The following is a 25,350-nucleotide window of genomic DNA, read 5'->3' on the forward strand; positions in this document are numbered from 1 at the left end:
TGTCGGGGTTGGAGCGCTCGGTTGGACTCTCGACCCTCATGAGAAGCCTGAGAGGAGAGGACGCTTCACGTCCTCTTCCTCTAGACGTTTTCTGCGCTCACCTGAAAGTTTCGAGAAGTCCTCATCGGAAGAAGTTTCGTTCTTGGAGTTTGACGCTGCTCGCTAAGATGGGAGACCTTTCCCCATTGGGAAAGAAGAAGCCTTCTCTCCGCCCCTTCTTCTCTCAAATTCAGTCCGTCTGCTAAGAGAGCTGTGTCCCCTACTTGCCAGATTTTGTTAGGCATGCAACAGCAACTGGATTCTCTTATGGATCGTAGGAAGGCCAGGCCGCGTCGTAAAGATTTGCATCTGCCTGTGAAGAAGTCTAGGCCTTCCCACTCTCCCGCTTCGTCGTCTTCGTCTGCTGCTTCTCCGGAAGCTTCTCGTCTTGCGCCTAAGGAAGGTTTTAAAGAAATTCCTTCTCTCTTTGAAGATTTTGACGTCTCTCCCGATGCGCGCCATGTTCGAGTTTCTAGCGCTTCGCGCGCTCCTCACGCTTCTCGCGCTCCTCACGCTTCTCGCGCGCCTCACCCTGTGTCTCGGCGCGCGCCCACCCAGGACGCTTCTCGCGCTCTCCTTCGTGAAGCCTCTTCCGTGCCAGTTCACGGAGATGCGCGCGCTTCTCGCCAGGACGCTTCTCGCTCTCCTCGTGTTATCTCTTCTCATCATACGGATGTTGCTACCACGCCTGCAGTTTTTCTTGATGACCAACTTCCCGTTTCTTCTGTTCAAGCTCATCAAGATTTAGCCTCTACTTCCAAGCATGTTAAGTCCACATGGCGTATCAGCGATTCCGGACTCCTTCCTCCCTGCTCTCCTGATCCTCCAGCTGAGGAAGAAGAACCCCTGCCGTCAGAACCCTCGGACGAAGAGAAACAAGTTCCTTCTGCTTCTTCCGATTATCAGACTCTGACTTGTCTGTTTAAGGATTTATTTCCGGATACGTTTCAAGCTTCAGCTCCTCGCTCCCCCCCGTCGCAGTTGGCTTCGTCTCAAGCGAGGAAATCTCCTGGCTTTCTTAAAATGAAGAAGTCCTTCTCTACCAAGAAGGCTTTTAAGAAAGTTCAAGACTGGATGTCTACTAGGAAGAACCAAGGGAAGACTTCTTTTGCTTTGCCTCCTTCTCGCTTGTCGGGAAAATCCGGAGTATGGTACGACACAGGGGAAGATATGGGTTTGTCAGTTCCCTCTACTTCTAAAGGGGACTTCGCTAGTCTTGTGGACGCCTCTAGGAAGATCCCACTTGTCCTCTTCCAAGGTTTCCTGGACTCTTACTGAAATGGACCACCACCTCAAAGGACTTTTCAAGACAGTGGAAGTTTTTAACTTTTGGACTGGTGTCTGGGCGTTCTGCACACTAAGGCTAATAGCCCTAGTTCTATTAGTCTGGGGAGCTGTCCAGCGTTTTGCGGTGTATGGACAAGGCCGTCAGAGATGGCTCTGAAGATCTGACTTCTCAGTTTTCGTCAGCTCTTTTAAAGAAGAGAGCATTGTTCTGCTCCTTTTTGGCGAAGTCGGTTTCTCCTTCTCAGAAGGAGAACTTCAGTTCGCACCTTTCTCTAGCCATCTCTTCCCCAGACCTTGGTTAAGGATATCGCTTCCAGCCTTCAGGAGAAGGCCACTCAAGACCTCCTTTCCAGGTCCTCTAAACGTCCCTCAGCACCTTCTTCGCGTCGTCTTCTGTGCCTCATCAGGCTAAAAAGAAGCAGCCCTTTCGTGGAGGCTCTTCCACGGGTAGTTTCTCCAAACCCGCACCTCGAGGCAGAGGTTTTCCTAGAGGCAAGGTCGTCCCCAAGAGGGGCAAGTGACTCGTTTCTCCTCCAGATGCCAGTAGGAGCCAGGCTTCTTCATTTTGCTCAAGCCTGGAGAGAGAGGGGCAGACTCTTGGTCCCTCCAAGTAGTAGAGAGAGGATACCTAATTCCTTTCCTGACTCTTCCGCCCTTGTCTTCGACCCCCAGAGATTTTTCTCCCAAGTACCGCCCTGCCAAGCAGAAGATACTGTTAGACCTTCTCGACCAAATGCTCGAGAAGAGAGCAGTGGAGCCAGTCTTAGACACAAAATCCCGGGATTTTACAACAGACTGTTTCTGGTTCCAAACATCCAGAAGGCTGGAGACCTGTCTTGGACGTCAGCAGGCTGAACGACTTTGTCCAGAAGGACAAGTTCAAGATGGAAACGTCTCAGTCTATTTTAGGAGCTCTTCGTCCCGGGGATTGGATGGTGTCTTTAGACCTTCAAGATGCATACTTCCACGTCCCGATTCATCCGCGCTCGATGAAGTATCTCCGCTTTGTCTTGGGGGGCAAGACTTACCAATTCAGGGCTCTCTGCTTTGGACTCAGCACAGCCCCGAGGGTGTTTACTCTTCTCATGAAGAATATAGCGAGGTGGTTGCACCTCTCGGGAGTCAGGATCTCTCTCTACCTAGACGATTGGCTGATCCGTGCTTCTTCAGCACGAAGGTGTCTGGAGGACCTTCATTTTACTCTGGATCTAGTGGAGTCCCTGGGACTTCTGATCAATGTAGAAAAATCGCAACTGATCCCCTCTCAGTCCATCGTTTATCTGGGGATTCAGATGAATTCAGCGGCTTTTCTAGCGTCTCCGTCGCCAGAAAGGCAAGTTCTTTGTTGCGAAAAAGTCGCAGTCTTCTTGGAGAAGGAAACATGCTCGGTGAGGGAATGGATGAGTCTGCTGGGGACCATTTCCTCGCTGGAGAAGTTTGTTTCTCTAGGAAGGCTACATCTCAGACCTCTCCAGTTCTTTCTGCTGGAGAACTGGAAGAACAAGGAAGACTTGGAAGAAGAATTAAGGATCCTTCCCTCCATAAAAGACTCCCTCAAGTGGTGGCTCGATCCTGTGAAGTTGGGAAAAGGGATCTCTCTCAAGCTTCTGAGCCCCGACCTAGTGTTGTTTTCCGACGCTTCTTTGGCGGGTTGGGGAGCAACACTGGGAGGGAAGGAAGTGTCAGGAACCTGGAAAGGGCAACAGATTTCCTGGCACATCAACATCAAAGAGTTGGCAGCAATCTTCCTAGCCCTCCAAGTCTTCGAGTCTCTAGTTGCCAATCACATTGTTCAAGTGAACTCGGACAACACTACGGCGTTGGCGTACCTCAAAAAACAGGGCGGAACACACTCTCGTTCCCTGTTCGGCCTTGCGAGAGAAATTCTCCTCTGGGCTCAGGCTCGCAACATTACAATCCTCACAAGATTTGTTGCAGGGGTAGAGAATGTTCGAGCGGACCTGCTCAGTCGGCGCCACCAACTTCTTCCAACGGAATGGACTCTTCATCAGGAGGTTTGCCAAGACCTCTGGTCCCTTTGGGGTCGTCCTCTCGTGGATCTCTTCGCGACCTCAAGAACGGCGAGGCTTCCCATCTACTGCTCCCCTGTTCTAGACCCAGGGGCAGTGGCGATAGATGCTCTTCTCTGGGATTGGACGGGTCTGGACGTTTATGCCTTTCCTCCGTTCAAAATTCTGGGAGAAGTGCTTCGCAAGTTCTCGGCCTCTCAAGGAACAAGGATGACGCTCATCGCCCCGTTTTGGCCTTCGAACCAATGGTTCTCGGAGATTCTCTTCTGGTTAGTGGACGTTCCCAGGTCACTACCTTTGAGAGCAGATCTGCTCAAACAACCCCACTTCGCGAGATACCATCAAAACCTCCCGCTCTGAACCTGACTGCATTCAGACTATCGAGAAATTGGTCAGAGCGAGGGGTTTTCTGGCCGAGTGGCACGCGGGCCATCGCTAGAGCCAGAAGAGCTTCCTCTATCAAAGTGTATCAAGCGAAGTGGGCAACCTTCAGAGGTTGGTGCAGAAAGAAGGGAGTTTCCTCTTCCTCGACCTCTTTGAGCCAAATAGCTGATTTCCTTCTCTTTTTGAGAGAAAAACTCAAGTTGGCAGTCCCAACTATCAAGGGGTATCGGAGCATGCTTTCCTCTGTTTTCCGCCATAGAGGACTGGATTTGTCTAATAATAAGGACCTCCACGATCTCTTGAGATCTTTTGAAACATCTAAAGTTCCCCGGCCTATTCCCCCTACTTGGAATTTGGATGTTGTCCTCAAGTTTTTAATGGCCAGTCCGTTTGAGCCAATTCATTCAGCGTCTCTAAGGGATGTTACTAGAAAGACAGTCTTCCTCATTGCTCTGGCGACGGCGAAGAGAGTGAGCGAAGTTCAGGCTTTCAGCCGTCATGTGGGCTTCAAGGGACACAATGCTGTCTGCTCGTTGTCCCCTATTTTCTTGGCTAAGAATGAAAGGCCTTCTAATCCCTGGCCTAGATCGTTTGAGATTCAAGGTTTGACTGACCTAGCTGGACAGAATCCTGAGAGAGTTCTGTGCCCTGTTAGAGCGCTAAAGTTTTACCTTAGAAGGACTCAGGACCTGCGAGGTCCCTCGGACAATTTATGGTGTTCGGTGAAACATCCTGTTAATCCCATGTCGAAGAACGCTTAGCATTCTTCATTAGGAATGTCATTAAGGAGGCTCATTCTTGTTGCGACGACTCAACTTTAAGTTGTTGAAAGTGAACGCCCATGAAGTTAGGGCAGTCGCTACCTCCATGGCTTTCCAGAGAAATATGGCGCTCAGTGATATTATCAGTGCCACTTTTTGGAGAAGTGAATCAGTGTTTGCCTCACACTACTTAAGAGATGTCAAGGTAGCTTATGAAAATTGCTATTCTCTGGGACCATACGTTGCTGCTGCTACAACCTTGGGGTCAGGTGGTAGCTCTGCTCCTATCCTTTAATCCTATTTAGGAGGGGTTTTTTAATTGTGTTTTGTTGTGTTTTTTATGGTTGATGGGTCGATTGATGGTGTCAGTCTTCCCAATCTTTTACATAAATCTTAAAGTGCTGGTTAGGTGGTTGGTATACTCGTTTGTCCTGGTATGATGATCCATGGTCTAGTCACATTGTGGTCACGCCCCCGTTGACAGATCATCTAGCAGTCGCCAGCTTTATAGGTCACTACCTTGCTGGGGTCTCTAGTAAAGCAGAAGCAGGCTAGGGTGACAGTAACCACTCAGTCAGCTATGCTATCAGGTAAGGAACCAAAATATTTTATCTCTTAAATTGTTTTCCATTATTCTTAAGCTGTCTCTACCCCCCTCCAAAGGTGGTATTCAGCTATATATATATCTGGCAGGTAAGTCTCGTGAACAAAATGATATTTTAATGATAAAATAAAGTTTGTTCATACTTACCTGGCAGATATATATATTCATATTGCCCTCCCTCCTCCCCCCTCAGGAGACAGTGGCGTTAGAAAATCTGAATAGAAAATGGAATGGTTCCTGATACCCGCTTCCCAGCGGCGGGAATGTGTACTAACCACCTGTCCGGCCACTGCGTGTGCCGCGAAATTTGAAATTCTGTCGGACCTTCAGAGACTACAGCTATATATATATCTGCCAGGTAAGTATGAACAAACTTTATTTTATCATTAAAATATCATTTTCCAGCCTTCTTGAACTCATTAATCACCTGATTACCAACTGTTCTCCATCAGGTTGCTTCGGAAATGGCTTTGTGCACCTCTTTGTAATCCATCAAGTATTGAATCTCGGTTAGATGCCATTGAAGACTTGAATAATCATCCTGATATAGTTGAAGAGGTTGCTCCACTCCTGAAGACTCTGCCAGACTTGGAACGCCTTCTCGCCAAGTAAGTTGGTGCAGTTGTACGAAGTTTGTAATACAGTTGTAGCTAAGAAGTTATTGTACTTATTTTTTTCCTTTGTAGTAGTTTTTGCAGGGGTGTTAATAATCTCTCCACAGAAATTAATAAAGAAATTTATGTTAGCTGGTGGAAAATAAGACAAGTAATAAGACACAATGTTTATCAACAGGACATGAAACTGTAGTGTTGTTGGTATGAAATTTTTTTAGGAAAGTATTTCTGTATTTCAAAGAGAGCAAACAACTGAATATATGATAAATATATTTTTTTGTGATTTGAAATGTTGTAGAAATGTTTACAAGGTAATGATTTATATTACAAAGATAATTTGCTGTAAAAGTGCCTCGTGTGTAAGTGCTACATGTATTTGAGAGATTTTGGAAAGAAATTATGCAGAATATGTAGCTAGTTAAGAGAAAATTTTAACTACTGCATTTTAGCAAATGCTGAAGCGTTCTTTTCAATCTTCCTGAGAATCTTGATGTAAAATCTGAAGACTGCATTGATAGGGTATTTATTTGTTACAGTTTAAGATATCTAGAGTCTGGATAACGTATGCTATTTAGCATCATACTCTGTGCTATATGTAGACTTTATGGTAACAGATTAAGACCCATTTGCTTGTATCAGTAATAATTAGTTTTTGTTCCTATTAACCTGTGCAAAGTGAATTTTATAGTGTCAATTTGTGTCAGTGTATTTCTGTTTGTATGATTGGATTTTTCTGAATTTGAGGGTCTGAAATTTTCGAAATGTTCTAAAAACCACTTCTTAATTATTACTCAGAACCAGCCATGACTTTATTGCTGTTGTTCTTTAGCTTGATGTACTTCTCTTTTTACCAGAATTCACACACAGGGATTGAACAGGAGTTCAAGCCATCCGGATAGCCGTGCTATTTACTTTGAAGAAGTGAAATACAATAAAAAGAAAGTCGTTGACTTTCTTGCAGCCCTCGGTGGCTTCAAAACATGCATGGAAATTCAGAAAGCTTTCAAAAGTGAGTGACAGCAGTCTTAAGAAGGCTTTTTTTTTTAAGTATTATTTTTAATGTTTTGATTTGTGTCTGAATTTCTTCATAGATGATCAATAATGGTACAAATTGTGTAGTAATTGATTTTGTTGTCTCCTAACTCTTCTGTATTTGGAATCATTATCAGGTTAATTATTTTATGTGAGATTTTCATTTCACCAGGCTAGACGTTTGATGATTTTTGTATATTTTCGTCTCCTGTGCAACTCACATTTGCTTGGTTTCCATGAGATTCTTGGCCTTCCCACTGTTCACTCCCTTACCACTAATTAAAAGTGCTTTCTCCTCTTCTTTCATTATTCCAGTCCATCACATTTCTCAGGGAATTCCTCATTCACAAGTGTTATCCCAGAAATTTTGAAATCACACTTTTTAGGAAACTTATTTTCCTTGTTAAGTGTGTAAGTCTATTCTGCATAGAGAAGTATGAACATTTTTACATTGCTTCCCTTTATGGGGTTACACACGAGCGCTCTCCAGTCTTTTTGGTCTCATTATTCTACCTGAATTCCTCTCTGGTCTAGGTCTTTAGCTGTGCTCAGTTTTCATGTTCTGTGTCTTATTAAGGTCTCCATTCTGCTACTACCATATTTAATACTACTGCACTTTTTTGGTTAATTATGCCACATAGGCAAGCACAGGTACACAATGAAGCTACTTTTATCTATAAAATTAGTAGTCTTTCTTCTTTCAGCACTGAATGAACTCATAGGTCCCAGTGCTTGGCCCTTGTCCCAAATTTTATATTACATTCCATTCCATTCTTATTGCCCGTGCCTGTGTCTCACTTTGGTGTTTAGCTTCAATAATTTGCCACTCCAGTTTCCATCTCGTTTAATGAACAATTCTGCATGCTGGCCTATTAGTCTGAATGAGTTACTTTGTAATATTAATGATAAAGCGTTAAGATATAAGGAGCACTGGACAGAGAAGAATGGAGAGAACTCATTGTACACGTCTGACCCCATGAAGGGAAAAGCTGACATAAAAGCTTAAGATTTTGAAATATTACCCGCAGTGTTGTAATTTGTGTAGTTACTGTAGATGTAAAGCATTAAACACTCAGTTACCAAGAGTGAAGACAGTAGGAGAAATTACTCTTCTGTAGCTTATGTGAAAGAACCATTATGTTAATTAGTTTACAGTAAACCCCCCGTATTCGCGTTCTCATGGTTCGCGGACTCATGCATTCGCGGGTTTCTCTGTGGAACATATCTAGCCATCATTCGGGGAAAATTCGCCCATTCGCAGTATTTTTCACTGAGAAATATTCACTTATTACTGTATTTTTATATAATTTTCATGAATAAATGCACTTTTTGTGATAAAACTATTAAAGTACTCAAGTATAAGCATTTTTACAGGGTTTTTCTTGGTTTAAGCTATCAAAATGGGCAGTTCTAAATGTTTTTAGAGGGGTTTTAAGCATTCGCGGATTTGACCTATTCGCGGGGGGGTGTGGGACACATCCCCTGCGAATACGGGGGGTTCACTGTATAGTTAATTTTTAAATTCCTTTTTGTAACAGCTATTTTAGATTTTTGAACTAGTGACTTTTTTTTATTTTATGTTTTATATTTTAAAAGTGAGATGTATATTTTGTTTTATATTTTATGTAAAACATTTGTAAAATGCTGTTGTAAGATTCAGGTTGTACTTTTCATTCATTTCTTTTAATTTTTCAAATAATCTGAAGAAATTTTCTGATTGATATTGAATCATGACCACATGGTATTCTGATAACATCTTATATAAATATTTATCATGTTAAGCCTTTTGATTAATAATTACACTTATTATTCTTACCAATGTACAATTTCTACATTGCAGGTGTAGCAGATTCACTACAGTCAAAGCTATTACAAAAGTGTCTAAATTTCACAGAAAATGGTGGAGATTTCCCATCTCTTAAGGAAGTTCTCAAGTTCTTTGATGTGAGTATTTTAATTATAGTCCCAGAAAGTTATAATTTTGCTTTTATGTGTGTCTTTTGAGCTGTATTCTCTATTTTCTCATTCATCCTTTGGTGCCTATTGCTGAATATCTCATGAGTGAAATGTAATATAAAAAGGTGTCAGTATCGAAAGAGGCTAAGCAACGAAAGCAAGGATTGTTACCTACCCCAGGGCATCTTGTCTGAAGCCAAACCTTCTTAGATGAATCAAGCATTTGCAGCTCCAATGCAAAACATACATATAAACACAAATGTAACGCAGAACCACACAACAAAAAAAAAAAAAAAAAAAGGAATGCAAGGCATAGATAGGGCAGGAATTGTGTAATAAACTGGCTTCTATGCGAAATAGGGCAGCGCACATCTTGCGAGGAAAACTGCTGAGAGATGACTGGTATATGATGCCACATGAGGGGAAAGAGAGGTCAAACTCTGCCTACTCTCTCCCCATTGGTTATCACCCTGCTGCCACCAAATCTTATCGTATTATTAACTAGATCCAGCTAGCGCTTAGAGATTTTCCCTACTTAAAGATCTTGGGTTTGTAGTTACGAAAAATACAAATTGATTAAAAATTTGTCATTTTATATAGGTTATGCAAATTAATACATCAGAAGGTCTAAAATATACCATTTTCACCATGCATTGTCTTCCACAAGTTCCTTGTTTCAGTAAATTTATTTTTCATAATTTTATTGAATAACTAACAGACTATATATTGAGCAAAAAGAAAAACTCTAGGTTGCTTTGTAAGGACCCTTCATCCCTTATGTATATTGCTTACCATTTATAACATAACATAAGGTGTTTTATGAAATTTTTTTTGCTGATATTGTTCTTAGTTTTTAGAGAATTGAAAGTTTTGTTTTTTTATTTGTTTCTTGCCAGGGAAATATCTGTTGATCTTTATTTTTGATATTTCTTGACAGACTGCTTTTAATCATGAGGAAGCAAAAAGAGAAGGTACAATCATCCCTAGTCATGGTGTAGACAGTGAGTATGACAGTGCTATTGAACAAATTAAAACAACCAAGGACAGACTTGCAGATTATCTGAAGGAGCAGTGTAGACACTTTGGAGCAAAGGTTTGTGTTAGAATGTGAATGTCTTTTATTGCAGCTGAGTTGATATCTTTGTGAATCTAAGGTATGTTTAATGTATAAAATTACCATTAGTAATGGGAAAAATATTGACAGATTATCTCAAGGTGTGAAGTAATATTACTAGGTGTCCATAGCCTAGGTTCAAGTTGTCTTTTTATATTTATTAAGTAAGGTTTTTTCATTATATTTAACTTTCATGACTTTTGTGTTCAGATAGACAATTGTAAACCATACAAAACTTCTCAAGTCTGTGCTGTACGAGTTTTTCTCCACCTTATTTAAATCCTTAGCTTCGGTGTTGTCTGAATGCATTGTTATGTATTGCTACAGCATCCTTCCATATCTCTTTTTAAATTTTTAGCTTGGCAACATTGTTGCGTGTATGCAATTCTCTCATGTATTTTTACAACATCCTTCAGTGTGTCCATTTGTTTCTTTATTCTGCCTTAACTCTCTTTGGTGGACACAATATGAGTAATCAGTATTATTCGAAAATAGTTGTCAATAGCAACCTCCTGTCTTGGGGTTTGAACTGCCAACCACTGATGCAGTAAGCTAACACTCGGCTACGGAAGGCATGAAAAAATAGGAATAAGATGTGCAACGATATATGAATGGAATAATAATGGATACCATTTCACCAATGGAATATTTAATCCTCCTCCCGAGTGAGCGAGAAATAATGTGCATACGACCGCACAGTATAGGGTGGGAAGGTGAAACCATCGTTAGGGGTGCTGTGGTTGGAACTTTATTTCCATGCACAGTATATGCATTTGTATATCTGGCTTCACTCCTTTCATGCCTTCTACAGCTGAGTAGATTGAGTATTTTCCTACTACCTTGGAGGTCAGCAGGTGAGATCCTTAGGAAAGACGGTATTGTTACCATCTCTTCAGAGGCTTGATGCCAAACTCCTAATGCAGTGCCATTCTCAACCTTTGAGACTGCATGACTAAACTTTCCTGTATACCCTCAGTTCATTTGTACTTTTGATCCCATGTAATTACTGATTTATCAACAGGTTGTTTATTGGGGTAACGACAAAAAACGATACCAGCTTGAGGTACCAGATCATGCTTGCAAGAAGGCTAATGACGAGTATGAGCTTACAAGTCAAAAGAAAGGATTCAAGCGCTTCTGGACAGAAACAACAAAGAGTTTACTCAGTGATATGGCCTCTGGGGAGGAACACAGAGACGCAGCCTTGAGAGATATTGCACGAAGAATTTTCAATCAGTTTGATCAACAGTAAGTTTTCTTCTCAGATTTTCACTTCTTACTGGAGTGGTAGCTTGGAGAGCTCTGGTGGGTGTGGATTGTTATTTGTGGATTGTCATGGTAAAGTAGTGGCACAGCATTTCAAAATTTACAAATTAAAAATAGTGTGCAGTATTGTAAGGGTAACCCAGGAGTGTTATATTCCCAAGTGATAGATATTTCAAGGTATGAAATTGTACATGCAGTGGTACAAAGAAACTGAAATATTTCAGTTTTTTTTCAATGCAATGTTTCCTTAGATGGGGAGTTCTTGCATATTTGATTCTCATAGGTCTTCATTTTGTGGCAAGTTATTTTTGATCTTGGATAACTGCAGACTGTTTGCTATACAGTATTTACACCTTAGATTTAATAACAAGCTAGATTGGCAAGATTGAAAACTTGTTTAAAATTTTTTTTGTTTTATGCAGAGAGGCTGGTAGTGTAGGCAGAATATCTTTTCTGTGTATAACATTCTATCATACCAGCAGTAGAAATTTATATGGCCGTAACTTAAATTTCAAGTTTTTCAGTAACTCATGTATACAAGATAATGCTGAATTAATCAGTATCAAGTGGTCATGTATAACTGACTTATTGTAAGAGTAATATAGGCAACACTACCAAACTAAAGTTTGGAAGATATTTTAGTGACCTACTCAGACTAATTGTGTAAGATAGAAACTTAGTGATTTTCTTTCTTGTAGAAAGCCTATTTTACATCTTAATTCTCAAATACAAGTCAGTCTTAACCATTTTCAATTAACCCAATTATAAAATTTTTAAAAATTTGTAATTTAATAAAACTTAAACTTGATTATTATTAATGGTAGATCTCCTGGGTCAGCTGGGTAAGACCAAAATAAATTAACTCATGGGTCTGGTTAAACTACTTAATAGTTCAGTAATAATGAGCATCGAAAATCTCTTGCTTGTTACACTGCGCAAGTGGTGGTGAAGCTTCATTGCAGTCTCCTTTCAATCTCTATGCATTGCATTTTGCAATTTACTTTTCATTTGTTCTCTTTGGTCTTCCTTTAAGAACAAATCTGGGTAAGACGTATGAAACTATAGATATGTTTAATGGTATATTGTTAAACTTACAATTATGTCTTATTTTCTCCAGTAATTTAATGTTATTATGATGGATTGCATTGACAATAAGAACTGTGGTCATTATGTTTCAGCCGTGAAAAGTGGGAGGCAGCATTGCAGTGCATAGCTGTACTCGATGTCATGATCTCTTTAGCTCGCTACTCCAAAGAGACAAGCACTGTCAGACCTCAGGTAGTTTTACCAAAAGATGTAAAGGTAAGTTCACTCAAGTAGAGTAGCACTTGCTTCAGGGGTCTAGTCTTCCTAAAAGTAAGAAAATCTGGTCAGCAACAATGACTTAAATAGTAAAGTTATCACTTGAACACTCAAGATAACCCACAGCTAACAGTAGTTCCACATAATTTCTAGCCTAAAAAGAAATTTATCTGCAGAATGCTTATCTAAAAAGTGATTGGGAGGGGAAGGGTTTTGTCATATTCATGTATATTAGATAAGTACAAAAATGTTAGGAGTAACTGTCTTCAAGTTCATGAGGAGTTCTGTAAGTACCTGAAGAATTCAAATTAAATTTATTTTTTATTTTAATTTAAGATAGGGCAAAATCCTTTTATGTATGAAATATTAGAATTAACATTTTTCTTTACTGTGTTTTTGCAGCCCTTCATAGAAATCCGTGATGGACTTCATCCTTGTGTTGTGACAACCTACAGTGGTGATGAATTCATTCCTAATGATTTGGTAGTTAACAGTTCAAGTGAAGATACCCATGCTCCTCTAGTATTGGTAACTGGACCTAACATGGGTGGAAAATCAACCTTAATGAGACAAACGGCATTGATTTGTATACTTGCTCAGTTAGTAAGTATGAAATGGCTTTTTCAGTTTTATATGTTGATGACTTATTTTTTAGGGTAACATAGCCTGGGTGTTCTACTACTCCCATGACTTACTTCAGACATAACTGCACCCCCCTTGGACCTATAGTGTAAGTAAACAAGGGTTTACTTCACATCATTTTGATTTAATGTCAATTTTACCCTCACCCCTAGTTGAGTTGACAAACACTATACATACAGTCTTCGGGTCACGACGGGCTTGGCTTACGACGTTCTAAGTTTACGAAGCTTTTCAAATATATTCATAAAAAAATTATTTCCTGGGTTACAACGCATGTTCCAGGTTTACGACGCTGACAACACCGATCCAATGGAAGAAATATGGCTCCAGAATGGTCAAATTTTGGAGGTTTTTCTGTTGAAAATTTCAATATAAATGCTGGATACATTGTTTTCAAGACACCCAAAGGATTAAAAGTAAGGTTTTCTTACAATTTTCGATGGTATTTCAGACGACTCTAGTCCGACACCGATTGGAAGAAACATGCATCCAAAATGGCAGAATGGTCAATATTTGGAGGGTTTTTATTATGAAAAATTCAATAAAAATGCGGGATTCGTTGTTTTCAAGACACTCAAAGGATTAAAAGTTAGGCTTTCTTACGATTCTTGATGGTATTTCGGACGACGCCAGTCCAATGCCAATCTGAAGAAATATGCATCCAAAACGGCAGAACGGTCAATATTTGGGAGGGTTTTCATTACTCAATAAATATGCAGGATTCATTGTTTTCAAGACACCCAAATGATTAAAAGTAAGGTTTTCGTACGATTCTTGATGGTATTTCGGACGATGCCAGTCAGACGCCGATCAGAAGAAATATGCATCCAAAATGGCAGAATGGTCAGTATTTGGAGGGTTTTTATTTTGAAAAACTCGATTAAAATGCAGGATTCATTGTTTTCAAGGCACCCAAAGGATTAAAAGTAAGGTCTTCTTACGATTTTTGATGGTATTCCGGATGACGCCAGTCTGACGCCGATCGGAAGAAATATGCATCCAAAATGGCAGAATGGTCAATATTTGGAGGGTTTTTATTATGAAAAACTCGGTGATAAAAATGCAAGATTCGTTATTTTCAAGACACCCAAAGGATTAAAAGTAAGGTTTTCTTACGATTCTTGGTGGTTATATTTCAGATGGCTCTGTCCAACGCGTGAGACTGAAGAAAATTCACATTCGCGGATTTTTTCATAGAGCAATCTTCACTAGCTACTGATTTTTTTTTATTTTCATGACTAAATACATTTTTTATGATAAAAAATTATTTACTAATTTTAAAATATTAATATTAAGGCAATCACAGCAAAGTATCAATGAAAGTTAAATTAAAATCCTCTGAAATTATAAAACTGCGTACCGATGTAATCGCTTCATTCAACCTCTCTCAACTCTCTCTCTCTCTCTCTCTCTCTCGAATAATTTCACTCTTTTAAGATTTAAGTAAGGCCAAATGCCCATCTCTCTCTCTCTCTCTCTCTCTCTCTCTCTCTCTCTCTCTCTCTCTCTCTCTCTCTCTCTCTCTCTCTCTCTCTCTGTACTGCATATATCCTTCAAAGAAATATGGATTACTGTTAACAAAAATATACTAAAATCCCATCATCAGTTGTGTGACAATTTATTTATTGCTTTGACGTAGGCTACGATATCGACTCCAGGGATTAGAAGTGGCCAATAACAGAGCTCATAGCATCCTCCCTCTCTCCATGATGATACGCTATTGGCCGGAAGGACTGACAGTAGCCAATAACACTTGTAACAACCCCCTCCTCCTCCTCCCCCTCCTTGGTGACATGCTATTGACAGGAAGGGTGGGATTTTAACCAGTCACAAAGCTTGTACCTCACTGGCTTTGCATACACTAAAAGGAGGGTGAATAATATTCTCTCTCTCTCTCTCTCTCTCTCTCTGGCTGGAAAAGGGTACTAATGTTTAAGATGACTTTGAAATGATATTAATAATGTAATTTCAAAGATTAATACAGTAGTAATAGGATAATAATTTAACTTAAATTTGATGTAGGATGATACTTAAAGTAAAAATGGGGGAGCACTGTAGTTCTGTGAAATTCCAAGTCTTTTCTGGTAGATAAGCAGTGAGGCAGTCTCTCTCTCTCTGGCTCCAAAACAGCAGAATGGTAAAATTTTGGAGGGTTTTTTGTGAAAGACTTAATAAAAATGCTGGTTACATCATTTCAAGATACCCAAAGAATTAAAAGTAAGGTTTTCTTATGATTTTCGACGATTATTTCGGTTTATGACAATTTTCGGCTTACGGCGCAGTGTCAGAACGGAACCCCCTTTGTTAACCAGAGACTGCTTTTACATATTTACTCTCTGGAATTTGCAAATGCACAGGCTACAAACTCAAGATAGTATAGTAATTTTTCATTGAATTTTTTATGCTTTTCAATTCAGTCCTTCTTTTTATTAGGTTATGAAACTGTTGTCTAGTTATAGCTTAATTTTCTGTATCTCAGATGAACGAGTATTGCTGCTGATGGGATTCATGTATTGTCCTTTCTCTTTTTAGGGGTCTTTTGTTCCTGCTGGTTCTTGTCAATTTACCCCCATTGACAGAATCTTCACCCGCCTGGGTGCCTCAGATCGAATCATGATGGGAGAGAGCACCTTCTTTGTGGAACTCGCAGAGACCTCTTCAATTATTCAGCATGCCACTCAGCACTCGCTTGTGCTTGTTGACGAACTAGGTAGGGGTCTGTGCAAAATACAAACCTAACATTTCACTCATGCTGTGCTGTCTGGTACTGTTTTTTACTGAAAGTTTAATCACCAGTTGGTATAAGTAGTCTTGAGTCGTCTGCTTAAACAAGGATCTCACAAGTTGAAGCCCTTGCTTGCAGTACACCACAAATATAGTTTTGTCAGCTTTTGTATCATGAAGGAATTGGTAGCTCTGGCATTCTTGACTTTTCGTTTCTTATATTTTGATAGAGATTATTTAAATATGGTGTAAAAATAAGTAGAAGCAAGTTGGTAATTCTTAATACATTTGGTGTTAAGATAAAAAGAGACATGAGAGCCCATATGACCCAATCTTGTATACAGAGAATGCAGGTGAGCATTTAATTGTTGTAGTACATACCTTATTTGAATTTTTGAGTTTCAGTCAACAGTAAATGTCAGATTTTGGAAGTAAATCAATTAAGGAAATTTTTTCAGAATTTTCATCATTTCCAAATTATATTTTTAATAAATGGAAATTGTTGGATAAAATTTAAATTTTTTTTGTTAATGACAATTCCTTCAGGCTAGCCCTAGTATGTTAACTCAGTAGTGTGGTTAAACTACTTCATAATAATATTATATAATTAATTTGCATGCCTCCATAATTAGACTGTTCAGGTTACCTGGAGTGGTATTATTAGCTTCTGGAATCAGCATTCCAGCTGCCATTTTATTCTATGCTCTCAGGTATTAAAAGCATGCATTATGGTGGATGAGAAGGAATTAATCACTTGCACCTCCTATATCTGTTAAGTGTAGTCCATCATTTTTACTTTCCTTTATGTAAAAGGCTGTCTGTATGTGATAAGTTAATATAGCAGAGAAGGTTGAGCACTTAACCACTAACTGATATTAAGTCTAGGTTTACAGTCATACATTATGATCCAGACTACTTCTCTCCACAGGGTTTCTTTTCTCCCACACATATACCGTATCGCTGTTATATATTACTGAAAAAAAAAAAAAAGATGCAAACTCAAATTACAGTTTAGTTTACTAAGAGGAAGTAAGGATTAAAATTGTTTCTTCCTACATGATAGTGCCATTAGTTATAATTGTTTTCATTTTTTATAAATAGATACATCAGGATTATAATTTGATACCTTAATATTTTTTCGCTAGGTAGAGGAACAGCAACATACGATGGTACAGCAATAGCATCAGCTGTAGTTCAGGCTTTGGTGAAATTGGATTGTCGGACATTGTTTTCAACACATTACCATTCCCTTGTGGATGACTTTGCTAATATGGAGAATGTCTCTTTGGGCCATATGGTAAGTTCTATAGGTGTTACAGAAATTATTGTAGATTCATGCATTTTAAATTAATTTGCTTGTGGCCTATCCTAGATGGTTATTTGTAAATGTTTTTCCATTGCGGTATATTGTACTACATTAGTTTTAAAAAAATAGTTCCTGTAGCAAAATTATGTTGATTTTGGAATTTATTTTCTTTTCAACTCTAGCTGGTCTTCTGTGAGGACTACTTTTAATCCTGAATATCAGCGTTGAGTAATTATTAGGAAATTCATTATGAACAGAGGTAGAAATCAGTTGTGATTTTGAGGGAGTTTTCTTGTTTTGACTGCAGTATTGTTAAAATTCTTTTTTGCAGGCTTGCATGGTTGAGAGTGAAAATGAAGAGGATCCATCACAGGAAACCATCACATTCTTATACAAGTTTATCAGAGGAGCTTGCCCAAAATCATATGGTTTCAATGCAGCTCAGCTGGCCAATCTTCCAGATGGTGTTATAAGAAAGGGAAGCCACAAGGCCCGTGAGTTAGAAAATTTCACTGTAAAGAAGCGACTGTTCTGCAAAATCTTTGAAAGCAAGAGTGAAGTTTCCCAAATCCGCAGTGCACTGAAGAACTTGGTTGATGTTCATTAGGTACAGGTGAATTCATCACTGAATTATTTCACATGCATGTACATAAGAGCTGTTACTGTTACCAAGTATATCACTGGCATTGTAAGAACAACTTTTCAGTGTTGGTGCATATATACCTGGAAGGCTCTTTATATCCTACCTCTTATCACTTCCCTTTTCCCAATACAATACAGCCCTTGGGTTACAAATGGGATGTGTTGCATCCTGACAAATTCCAGAGCTGAAAAGTGTCAATCTCAAGAGCATCTAACATACAGAAGACATACAATTGAACACCTCTGTTTCCCGTTAAATGTCAAATACAAGTGGAGTATTTTAGGTACAAGTAAATATTATGAAGATTTACAGTATACTATTCTTAGGTAATATGTGCCAAATCCAGGTAATCATTTACATTCCCCCCTTTTCTTCTGGAGATAGCATATTCATCATAATTGGCAAGAACTACCAGTTACAGTGAGAGAACAAGTGTCAATTGCCAGGTGGGATGCGCTTGAGGAAAGTAGTAGTTATCTCCAACATCTGTTGGGAGATCCACAGAACCTTTTATTCCAAAATGTTGCGATATATTAAGGAAGTGCTAAGGTTAACTTCCTTAGTGTCCCTGAACCATCAGAGGACAATTCAGAGACCCTTGATGTTTAGTCCTTTAGGGTTGTTTCCTCTTCCCTTGAAAGTTATTGTTCCTGCTGCATTCTCCCTGCTCAGTTTCCCAATTTTTTTTTTTTTTTTTTTCTTATATCAGTAGCTCACTGCAGCTCTCAAAGCAGTCTTGTCCAATTCCTCAAGTGTGACCTTTTTGCAGTAACCTGAGGATTGTCTTTTGAATGGTATCACTTGAAGGAAAGCCCATGAAATCGTAATGCACTCGGGCCGTGCCAATGATAGTATGCTATCACTTGAAGGAAAGCCCATGAAATCATAATGCACTCAGGCCACGCCACCTTCCTCACAATGATAGTGATAGCAGTTGTTCATCTCAGACATCTGCAGTATAGTTAATTACATCCTGGAGCAGTGGAGTTGCTCAGTAAAAATGCTACTTTATCTCCTGTCAGTATTCTTCAGTTTCAATCCCCTTTATTGCCTTTTTTTATGAAGCAAGTGTAATTTTCTTTCACAAAAAACAGTAGAAACGGGTAACTGAGGGGTAGCTCTTATATTCTGCACCAATCAAAAACCTGTGCAGATGCTGATTTTCAAGTCAGTACAGCATAAGATGCTCCACACAACCTGTGGGTTAAACTAGTTCTTCAAAAATTCAAGTACTGTTGTGTCAGGGTTAACTTCAGGGGACTGGACTGTCTTCAGTTTCCATTGCTGACAACTGGTTTTGTATGATACATCTATCCAGGGGCTGGGTAAAGGAGGTGGTGTTAACAGCCAAGACCTTTACCTGGCAGCATTCACACCCGTCCTTCATAATCTCGTGATGACTGGAGGAGGAATTTGTTAGAAACCGAGTTTAATTTAGGCTATTATTCAAGGGCTGACAAAACATACCCAACTACGTAGCTGTGGTTGTCATCCTTTCCTCAACATTAGATTCCCATATTTAATCCATTTGGAATTTCCATTGAAGAGGCAGCCAGAATCTCTGGAAATATCTTTGCAACCTCTTCACTACTAACAAAATTAGCACATTATGGAAGCCATAGGTTATCTTAATTTTTGGGGGCACTTTAGGCATACTGATACTATCTTGTCCTTCTGCACTTTGCCTCTCGGTGTCTAAACTTCATGTAAGAGCACAGTTGTTTCACACTAGATTTAACTGCCATTCTTTCTGCAGTCTCCACAATTTAATACAGTGGTTTGTATGTATTACTTCAAAAAATCATCGCAATGCCACACAGTCATTCCAGCTGTTTACTTTGGAGGATGACAACAAAGGCAAATATTCTTAAAGCAGATTCGGTTATAAAATGTGCAGGTACTATAAGGAAATGACTTCAAGTAATCAGAGTAGATCAGATGTTTGGTATATGGCATAATGATGAAAGGTTTCTTTGATAGTGTGTGTTTTTGCCAACTAATGCACATAAAAAAATTTATTTTGATCTAGTTTTTATGGAATATTTGTAGACATTGTTTTAAAAGTAATATCACTTCATTATATTTTCAAAAGCATATCATTGTTAATTTTGATATTTTATTTCATTGCCCGACTGCCAGGACAGCAATGTAAGTCATCGACATTATAGAAATTTATAGTTATTAGTAGAACTGAACAGCACATAAATTAGCAACTCAGACTGAAGACAATGAAATAAGCAAGTTAAAAATGTAGCATGAAATGAAATATTAAAATTTGGAGTAAGTGTAAAACTCAGTATGGAGACAACGTGTTTTTGTAAGTATCAGCATGAAAAAGTGAATTGTACCCCAGAAATCTGTAACATATAATTCCACTTAATCTTGTATAATAAGTCCAGGATGATGTATTTCATTACAATACTTGTCAATCTCAAGCAATAACTATTATGGACATCCTTCAGGTAAAGGGCCCAAAACTGTATCCATTCAAAAAGATGGATTTTCATGTGAACTTCAAATTGTTTTGATGAATATTGCACTACCTACCAGCTTGAGGGTCATCTTGACCGCATGAAGACATTATATTGTTTCCAAGTACTGTATGTATCTTGGTTTGCCCTCTTTGACATTCCACTACCCCACCATATCAATCATTTTTTTTGACTGCCTAATCCCTTTTTTCATTACTATCTTATGTATTTATTTGAGGTACACACTGTCACATAAGAATCTTCTCTGTGGTCACTGCAGGTGGAGGCAGTGGCCAGCTGCCTGACTTGAACGGGCATAACCAAGTTGAAAGTGTTCTGTTCATCTCATCCTTTCGCTTAAATACCACACAGTTAAATGATCTCACAAAAATTAGAATATTACAAGTTTCAGATGGTAAAAATGGAGTGAATCTCATATAGGCATAAAGTCATAATTGCAGGGTCAATTGCACTGAGAAGTGTTTCCTTTGATTACCGTAATAACAGAATTGTGTACACAAAAAATGTAATCATTACAATTGAGGAAATTATATGGCAATTTAATAGATTTAAAGTACCTGTATGTGTATTAAAATTTGTAATCAGTTACATATTTGTATAAAGAAGTATACAGCATGTATAGTATAGTGAGATGTAGTGTGTAGTCATATAATTTTGTCATTAATTCAAAACTGTGAGTAATGAAAATACAATGTATGGCATCACTGTACATTTTAAAGGGAAGAACATTTGATTTCGTCATTCCAGCCTAAGATTGACATATTTCATTGTGAAAGGCAAATCCATTGCAACAAAGTTTTGTTTGTACAGTATGTAATATTCACCTTTACTACATGTGTTGACTGGAACAAGTTAATTTATTACAACCCCAAGTTGCCAATTTTTAAGTGTTCCAGTTAAGAGTGAAATATTAAATAAAATTTGTCTCAATGTCTTGATAGTTTCAGAAATATAATTGTCATTTACTTGCATTGACAAGATCAGTGGGCAGTGAATTGACTGTGACATAATGTGCAGAAGGTACTGAAGTTCATAGTGTCGTAAAGCATTGAGCAGAGATTAAATGATGAGGATACATAGGTGAAAATTATTGGTGTAATATTTAAACTTAATACAGCATTGAAGATCTACAGATAATTATCAAAATCTTAAATCAGGATTGAGGTAGGTATTGGCAGATACTGTGAAACAAATAGAATGATCAGAAAGCCTGACATCTGAGATTTTCTCATTGATTGTTGGGTTTGCCATTCATGGCTTTGTTTGGCAAGTGAGGTAATTACAATTAAATTTTTGTGATTAAATATATATATTTTTTCTTTTATTTGGTTTCACTGTCCTTTTCAAGTTGTGTCACCACCTTCATTTTCAAATTAAAAATACCAAATTTTGTAAGTAATTGTATTTTTCCTAAGTACACAAACCATATTCCTTCACATATGGAGTATCCTTCCACACGTGCACCAACTAAACAAGGGTCGTACCCAGGTGGAGATGGGAATGGGGATGCCCACCTTCACCCAAATGACACTACCCATTGTGAAAAACTGAAGGGGAAAAACAAGGTGGGTTACCTCCAGTATGAAAGACTACAAATTACACTTTAATTTCTACAGGGTCACAAATGCCCTCAGGTAGGGTGAGCACCTTTGCACTGGCCTGGAGGGCAGCCCAGTGTTGCTCCATTGGCGCCACCCCAAGAGCAGTGGGGGAGCTGGTCCACCAGCACTGACCCTGAGCTGCTTCCCTCTATCTTTGCTCTGCAGTTTAAGGACTGGAATCATGTCGTACTAATCCAGAAGAACTTATTTACCTCTGCAGAGGTGGAAAACTGCCTTTGTTATGGATAAGAGGCTCTGTGTTGCCTCCCACACCTTCCCATTTATATAAGGTGAGACAAAAGCTCGCATTCTAGAATGGACTTGTAGTGTCACTTGCCTGTACTCATTAAGGTCCAGCTTCTACTTCAGCAAGAATGTTCAAAGGTAGTGGGAGAAAGACTGGATCAATGAATTCACCGTCTCTCCCCTCAGAAGCGCACACTCTAGCCAAAGCACTTGAATGAGCCATGGCACCTGGACAGTTCTCGGTTGTAACACAGCTTGTTGGGACATTACTACAGGTCCAGACAAAACAGTATCAAGTGATTTGTTGGTGACATCCCTCAAATAGCATGAGGGGAATGTAGTCAGATGGTGGTAGACTGCTGCCCTCATTACCTGTTGGACTGAAGTTCTTTTGGAGGTGGAGAGAGGGCACAGAGCCCCTAACGTCATGATTCCTTGGGAAGGTCAGGGTTCTCGGCACTATCAGGGGACTTACAGCTTTGGAGATTACTTCCCATAGCTAGATGATATTTTGATACCCCCTTGTGACATCCCATACGTACAAAAAGGCATTTGCGCTTTGGTTTGAGGTTCATCCTTAAGTAACATTTAGGGCTTACCACACAAAGCAACATTTTGTCTGACTCCACCAACAAATTACTGAAGGGAAAAATTGAGAAACACTTGAATCTTGGGTTTGGATTCAAGGAATTCACATTGTCACAAATTCTTGGACAAAAGAGACAAAGCCAAAAGTGCTAATCATTACTACTAAAAGAAGAGAACTCTCTAAACCTTGGGAGTAGACAACTTTAACAGTAGTACAGTATTGACTGAAAAGTGCTGGAATGTGTAGTCTTGAAAAAACCTCGCAGTAATTAAAGCACTTTGTAAAAACATGAAGTCACTTAGTGCAAGTTCCTGAAAGTGAGAGACTGTTCAACACTGAAAAGGAGAGACTATTCAAAAAGATCAAGACTGTAAAGGCAAACCCTAGCCTTCATGTCAAAAACAGAAAGGCCCCTAATTTGGCTAAGATAAAAGGGAAGGTCTGCAACTTGGAGAATTTCAGCTTAAAGTTTCAAGAAGAGCACCACTCAGTGGATAAGGGGAACAAATTGTTGACAAACAAAGAGAGCTGGAAAAACCCCTCTGCCAGAGACCAATGAGGAACTGCCAGTCCCAAGCAAAGGAGGAGGAGGAATAGGAAACTATATCACTCAAAGATATAGAAATATAACAATGAACATGTTTTGCAAACAATGGAACTTGATTCTAGCACCGCCCTGAGAACTGAAAAAGAAAACAGAAAACCAAAGTAAGTTCTCTATCTAGTCTCTACCCATCGAATCAGGAAAGCAAGGACCAAATCACCCCTGCACTTAGACATTGCTAGTTCAGTTGAACCGCAATAATTTTCTGCTGCACAGAATGCATAATGCAACAAACCATTCACCTGCACTGCTAAAATAAGTAAAGTATGAGACGCTGCTCACTTTTACTTGAAACATCACAAAGGTGGTGTACCACTCATCCACCACAGCCTTTCTACCAATCTGAAAATGCAACATTACATTTGCTGCAAACTCAGTCAGATGGGTGCAGTGTAGATGAGGTGCACACAAGACAAAAACTCAGTCTGTGTGTGTGCCCCCTGCTTCAGAACAGTTGCTAGAAAGGAGAATCGGCAAGTAGTCTGAATCACCACTTCAGTGTCGTACCAAGAACAGAAACGAACACAAAAGGTTCGTACAATCAATATGAGATACCATGCGGTGATATAAGACTTAGGACCACCTGCCAAGACTGAGAAGGAATTGTGCAATCTCCCTAAGCTTATGAACATGAGACTATCTAAAGAGAAGTCTCTGCTGCAGAGCTTCAGTGTGGTACACTCAATATTGGGTTCTAGTGATGCTAAAATTCAGTCCCCATAATACAGTAATCTACATCTTGCAGCTATTTTTACACAACTGTACAAGATTATCTAACAATCTTGAAATACTATAAGGCAGCATTACCATGATATGAAAAATGCTTACTGGATTTGCCTATAACCCATGCAAATAAGATGTATAAAAACATTTAAGAACAATCAAATAAAGATCCATCCAAATACTGCCAAAGCAAAAACTTGGAATGGAAGGGAAATATACAAGTATAGTTATCAGGGTGACAGTATAAAGATGGCATTGAAAAAGGAAAGAAAAAAAAGTTACTATCCATTAAATAGATATATATTTATATTTTCATATTCTTTGTTCAACCATGATGGACTACAACACAATCAAACTGGTACAGAAATTCCCCAAGAGATGAACAGACTAGAAAAATAATTTACTGTACATTTAAAAAACTGACTGGGTATCTAAAATTTTTCTGCCTAGTATACACAGGCAATTAGTTCTATTACTGATGAACCGTACACAGAACTGAAAAATTACCATACTGTAAAATACGTACCTCTTAGAAGTAAATAATGCTGCATTTATGAGAACTGGTTTGTGCTACAATGTTTTAAATTTTATCCAAGAAAGTGTGTACATTTTATTTAATCATTATGCCAGTATAGTTGAAGGGAATCTTACACTAGTTTGCTGAGGTTACTTATTTTTATACCCTGTGAATTATAATTAAGCACAGGAACATGTACAAAAGTAAATCAGTAATGAATCATAGAAATTGCTGAGGTTACTTATTTTTATACCCGGTGAATTATAATTACGCACAGGAACATGTACAAAAGTAAGTCAGTAATGAATCATAGCATTTCTTTTCAAAATATTTAAAAATAATTTTTCTTACACAGTATTTAATACTGTCCTCATATGGTGGTCAGTGAATTATCTACAAACTACAAAAGTACAGTACCTCAGAAGAGAAATAAGACAGTGGGAACCAATCTGCATGCACCAATCAAGCATCATGTTCCAAGCAAAGATCATAGTATTTATAGTTGGAAGAGAGAAATTTTATTGTAATTAAGGGTTTGTAAAAAAAGTGTTTTAAATCAAATTTCTTCACAAAAAACCCATTACAGTACTTGTAATTACCATGAATTGCAATTTTGGTGGGAAGCATTTATCTTAAATTTCCAGACTGGTTGAATGGGGCCTGTAGGATCTACTAAAAGGAACTTCAGATTGACATAGGTATCAGAACCTTTGCCCTTCAGGCACATACAGGGAGCTGTGCTAAGAACAGAAACCTTGTCAAGTGAAGTATTCCTAGGAGTAAACAACATTACCAAGTTCTGTATCTGCTACGGGTTAAGCAGAGAAAGCCTTGCGCTCCCAAAGAATACTCCTGGAAGCAACAATGAAGACAA

At 38.9% G+C, this 25,350-nt stretch overlaps 1 protein-coding gene across 2 annotated transcripts in view; it reads left to right on the forward strand.

Annotated features, from left to right (window-relative positions):
- Msh6 (DNA mismatch repair protein Msh6) overlaps positions 1–21,518 on the forward strand; it is a 51,113-nt gene extending 29,595 nt beyond the window's left edge. For both annotated transcript variants that reach the window (XM_067127098.1, XM_067127097.1), the window contains exons 15-24: positions 5,558–5,713; positions 6,574–6,728; positions 8,592–8,695; positions 9,645–9,800; positions 10,843–11,069; positions 12,266–12,389; positions 12,792–12,992; positions 15,564–15,741; positions 16,901–17,052; positions 17,393–21,518. In XM_067127098.1, coding sequence (XP_066983199.1) covers positions 5,558–5,713; positions 6,574–6,728; positions 8,592–8,695; positions 9,645–9,800; positions 10,843–11,069; positions 12,266–12,389; positions 12,792–12,992; positions 15,564–15,741; positions 16,901–17,052; positions 17,393–17,668 — 1,729 coding nt within the window. In that variant the 3' untranslated portion in view covers positions 17,669–21,518. The remainder of the gene's footprint in view (positions 1–5,557; positions 5,714–6,573; positions 6,729–8,591; positions 8,696–9,644; positions 9,801–10,842; positions 11,070–12,265; positions 12,390–12,791; positions 12,993–15,563; positions 15,742–16,900; positions 17,053–17,392) is intronic.
- Positions 21,519–25,350: the final 3,832 nt, after the last annotated feature.

This window comes from Macrobrachium rosenbergii, chromosome 25 (assembly GCF_040412425.1).
Source record: "Macrobrachium rosenbergii isolate ZJJX-2024 chromosome 25, ASM4041242v1, whole genome shotgun sequence".
In the NCBI taxonomy this organism is placed as follows: domain Eukaryota; kingdom Metazoa; phylum Arthropoda; class Malacostraca; order Decapoda; family Palaemonidae; genus Macrobrachium; species Macrobrachium rosenbergii.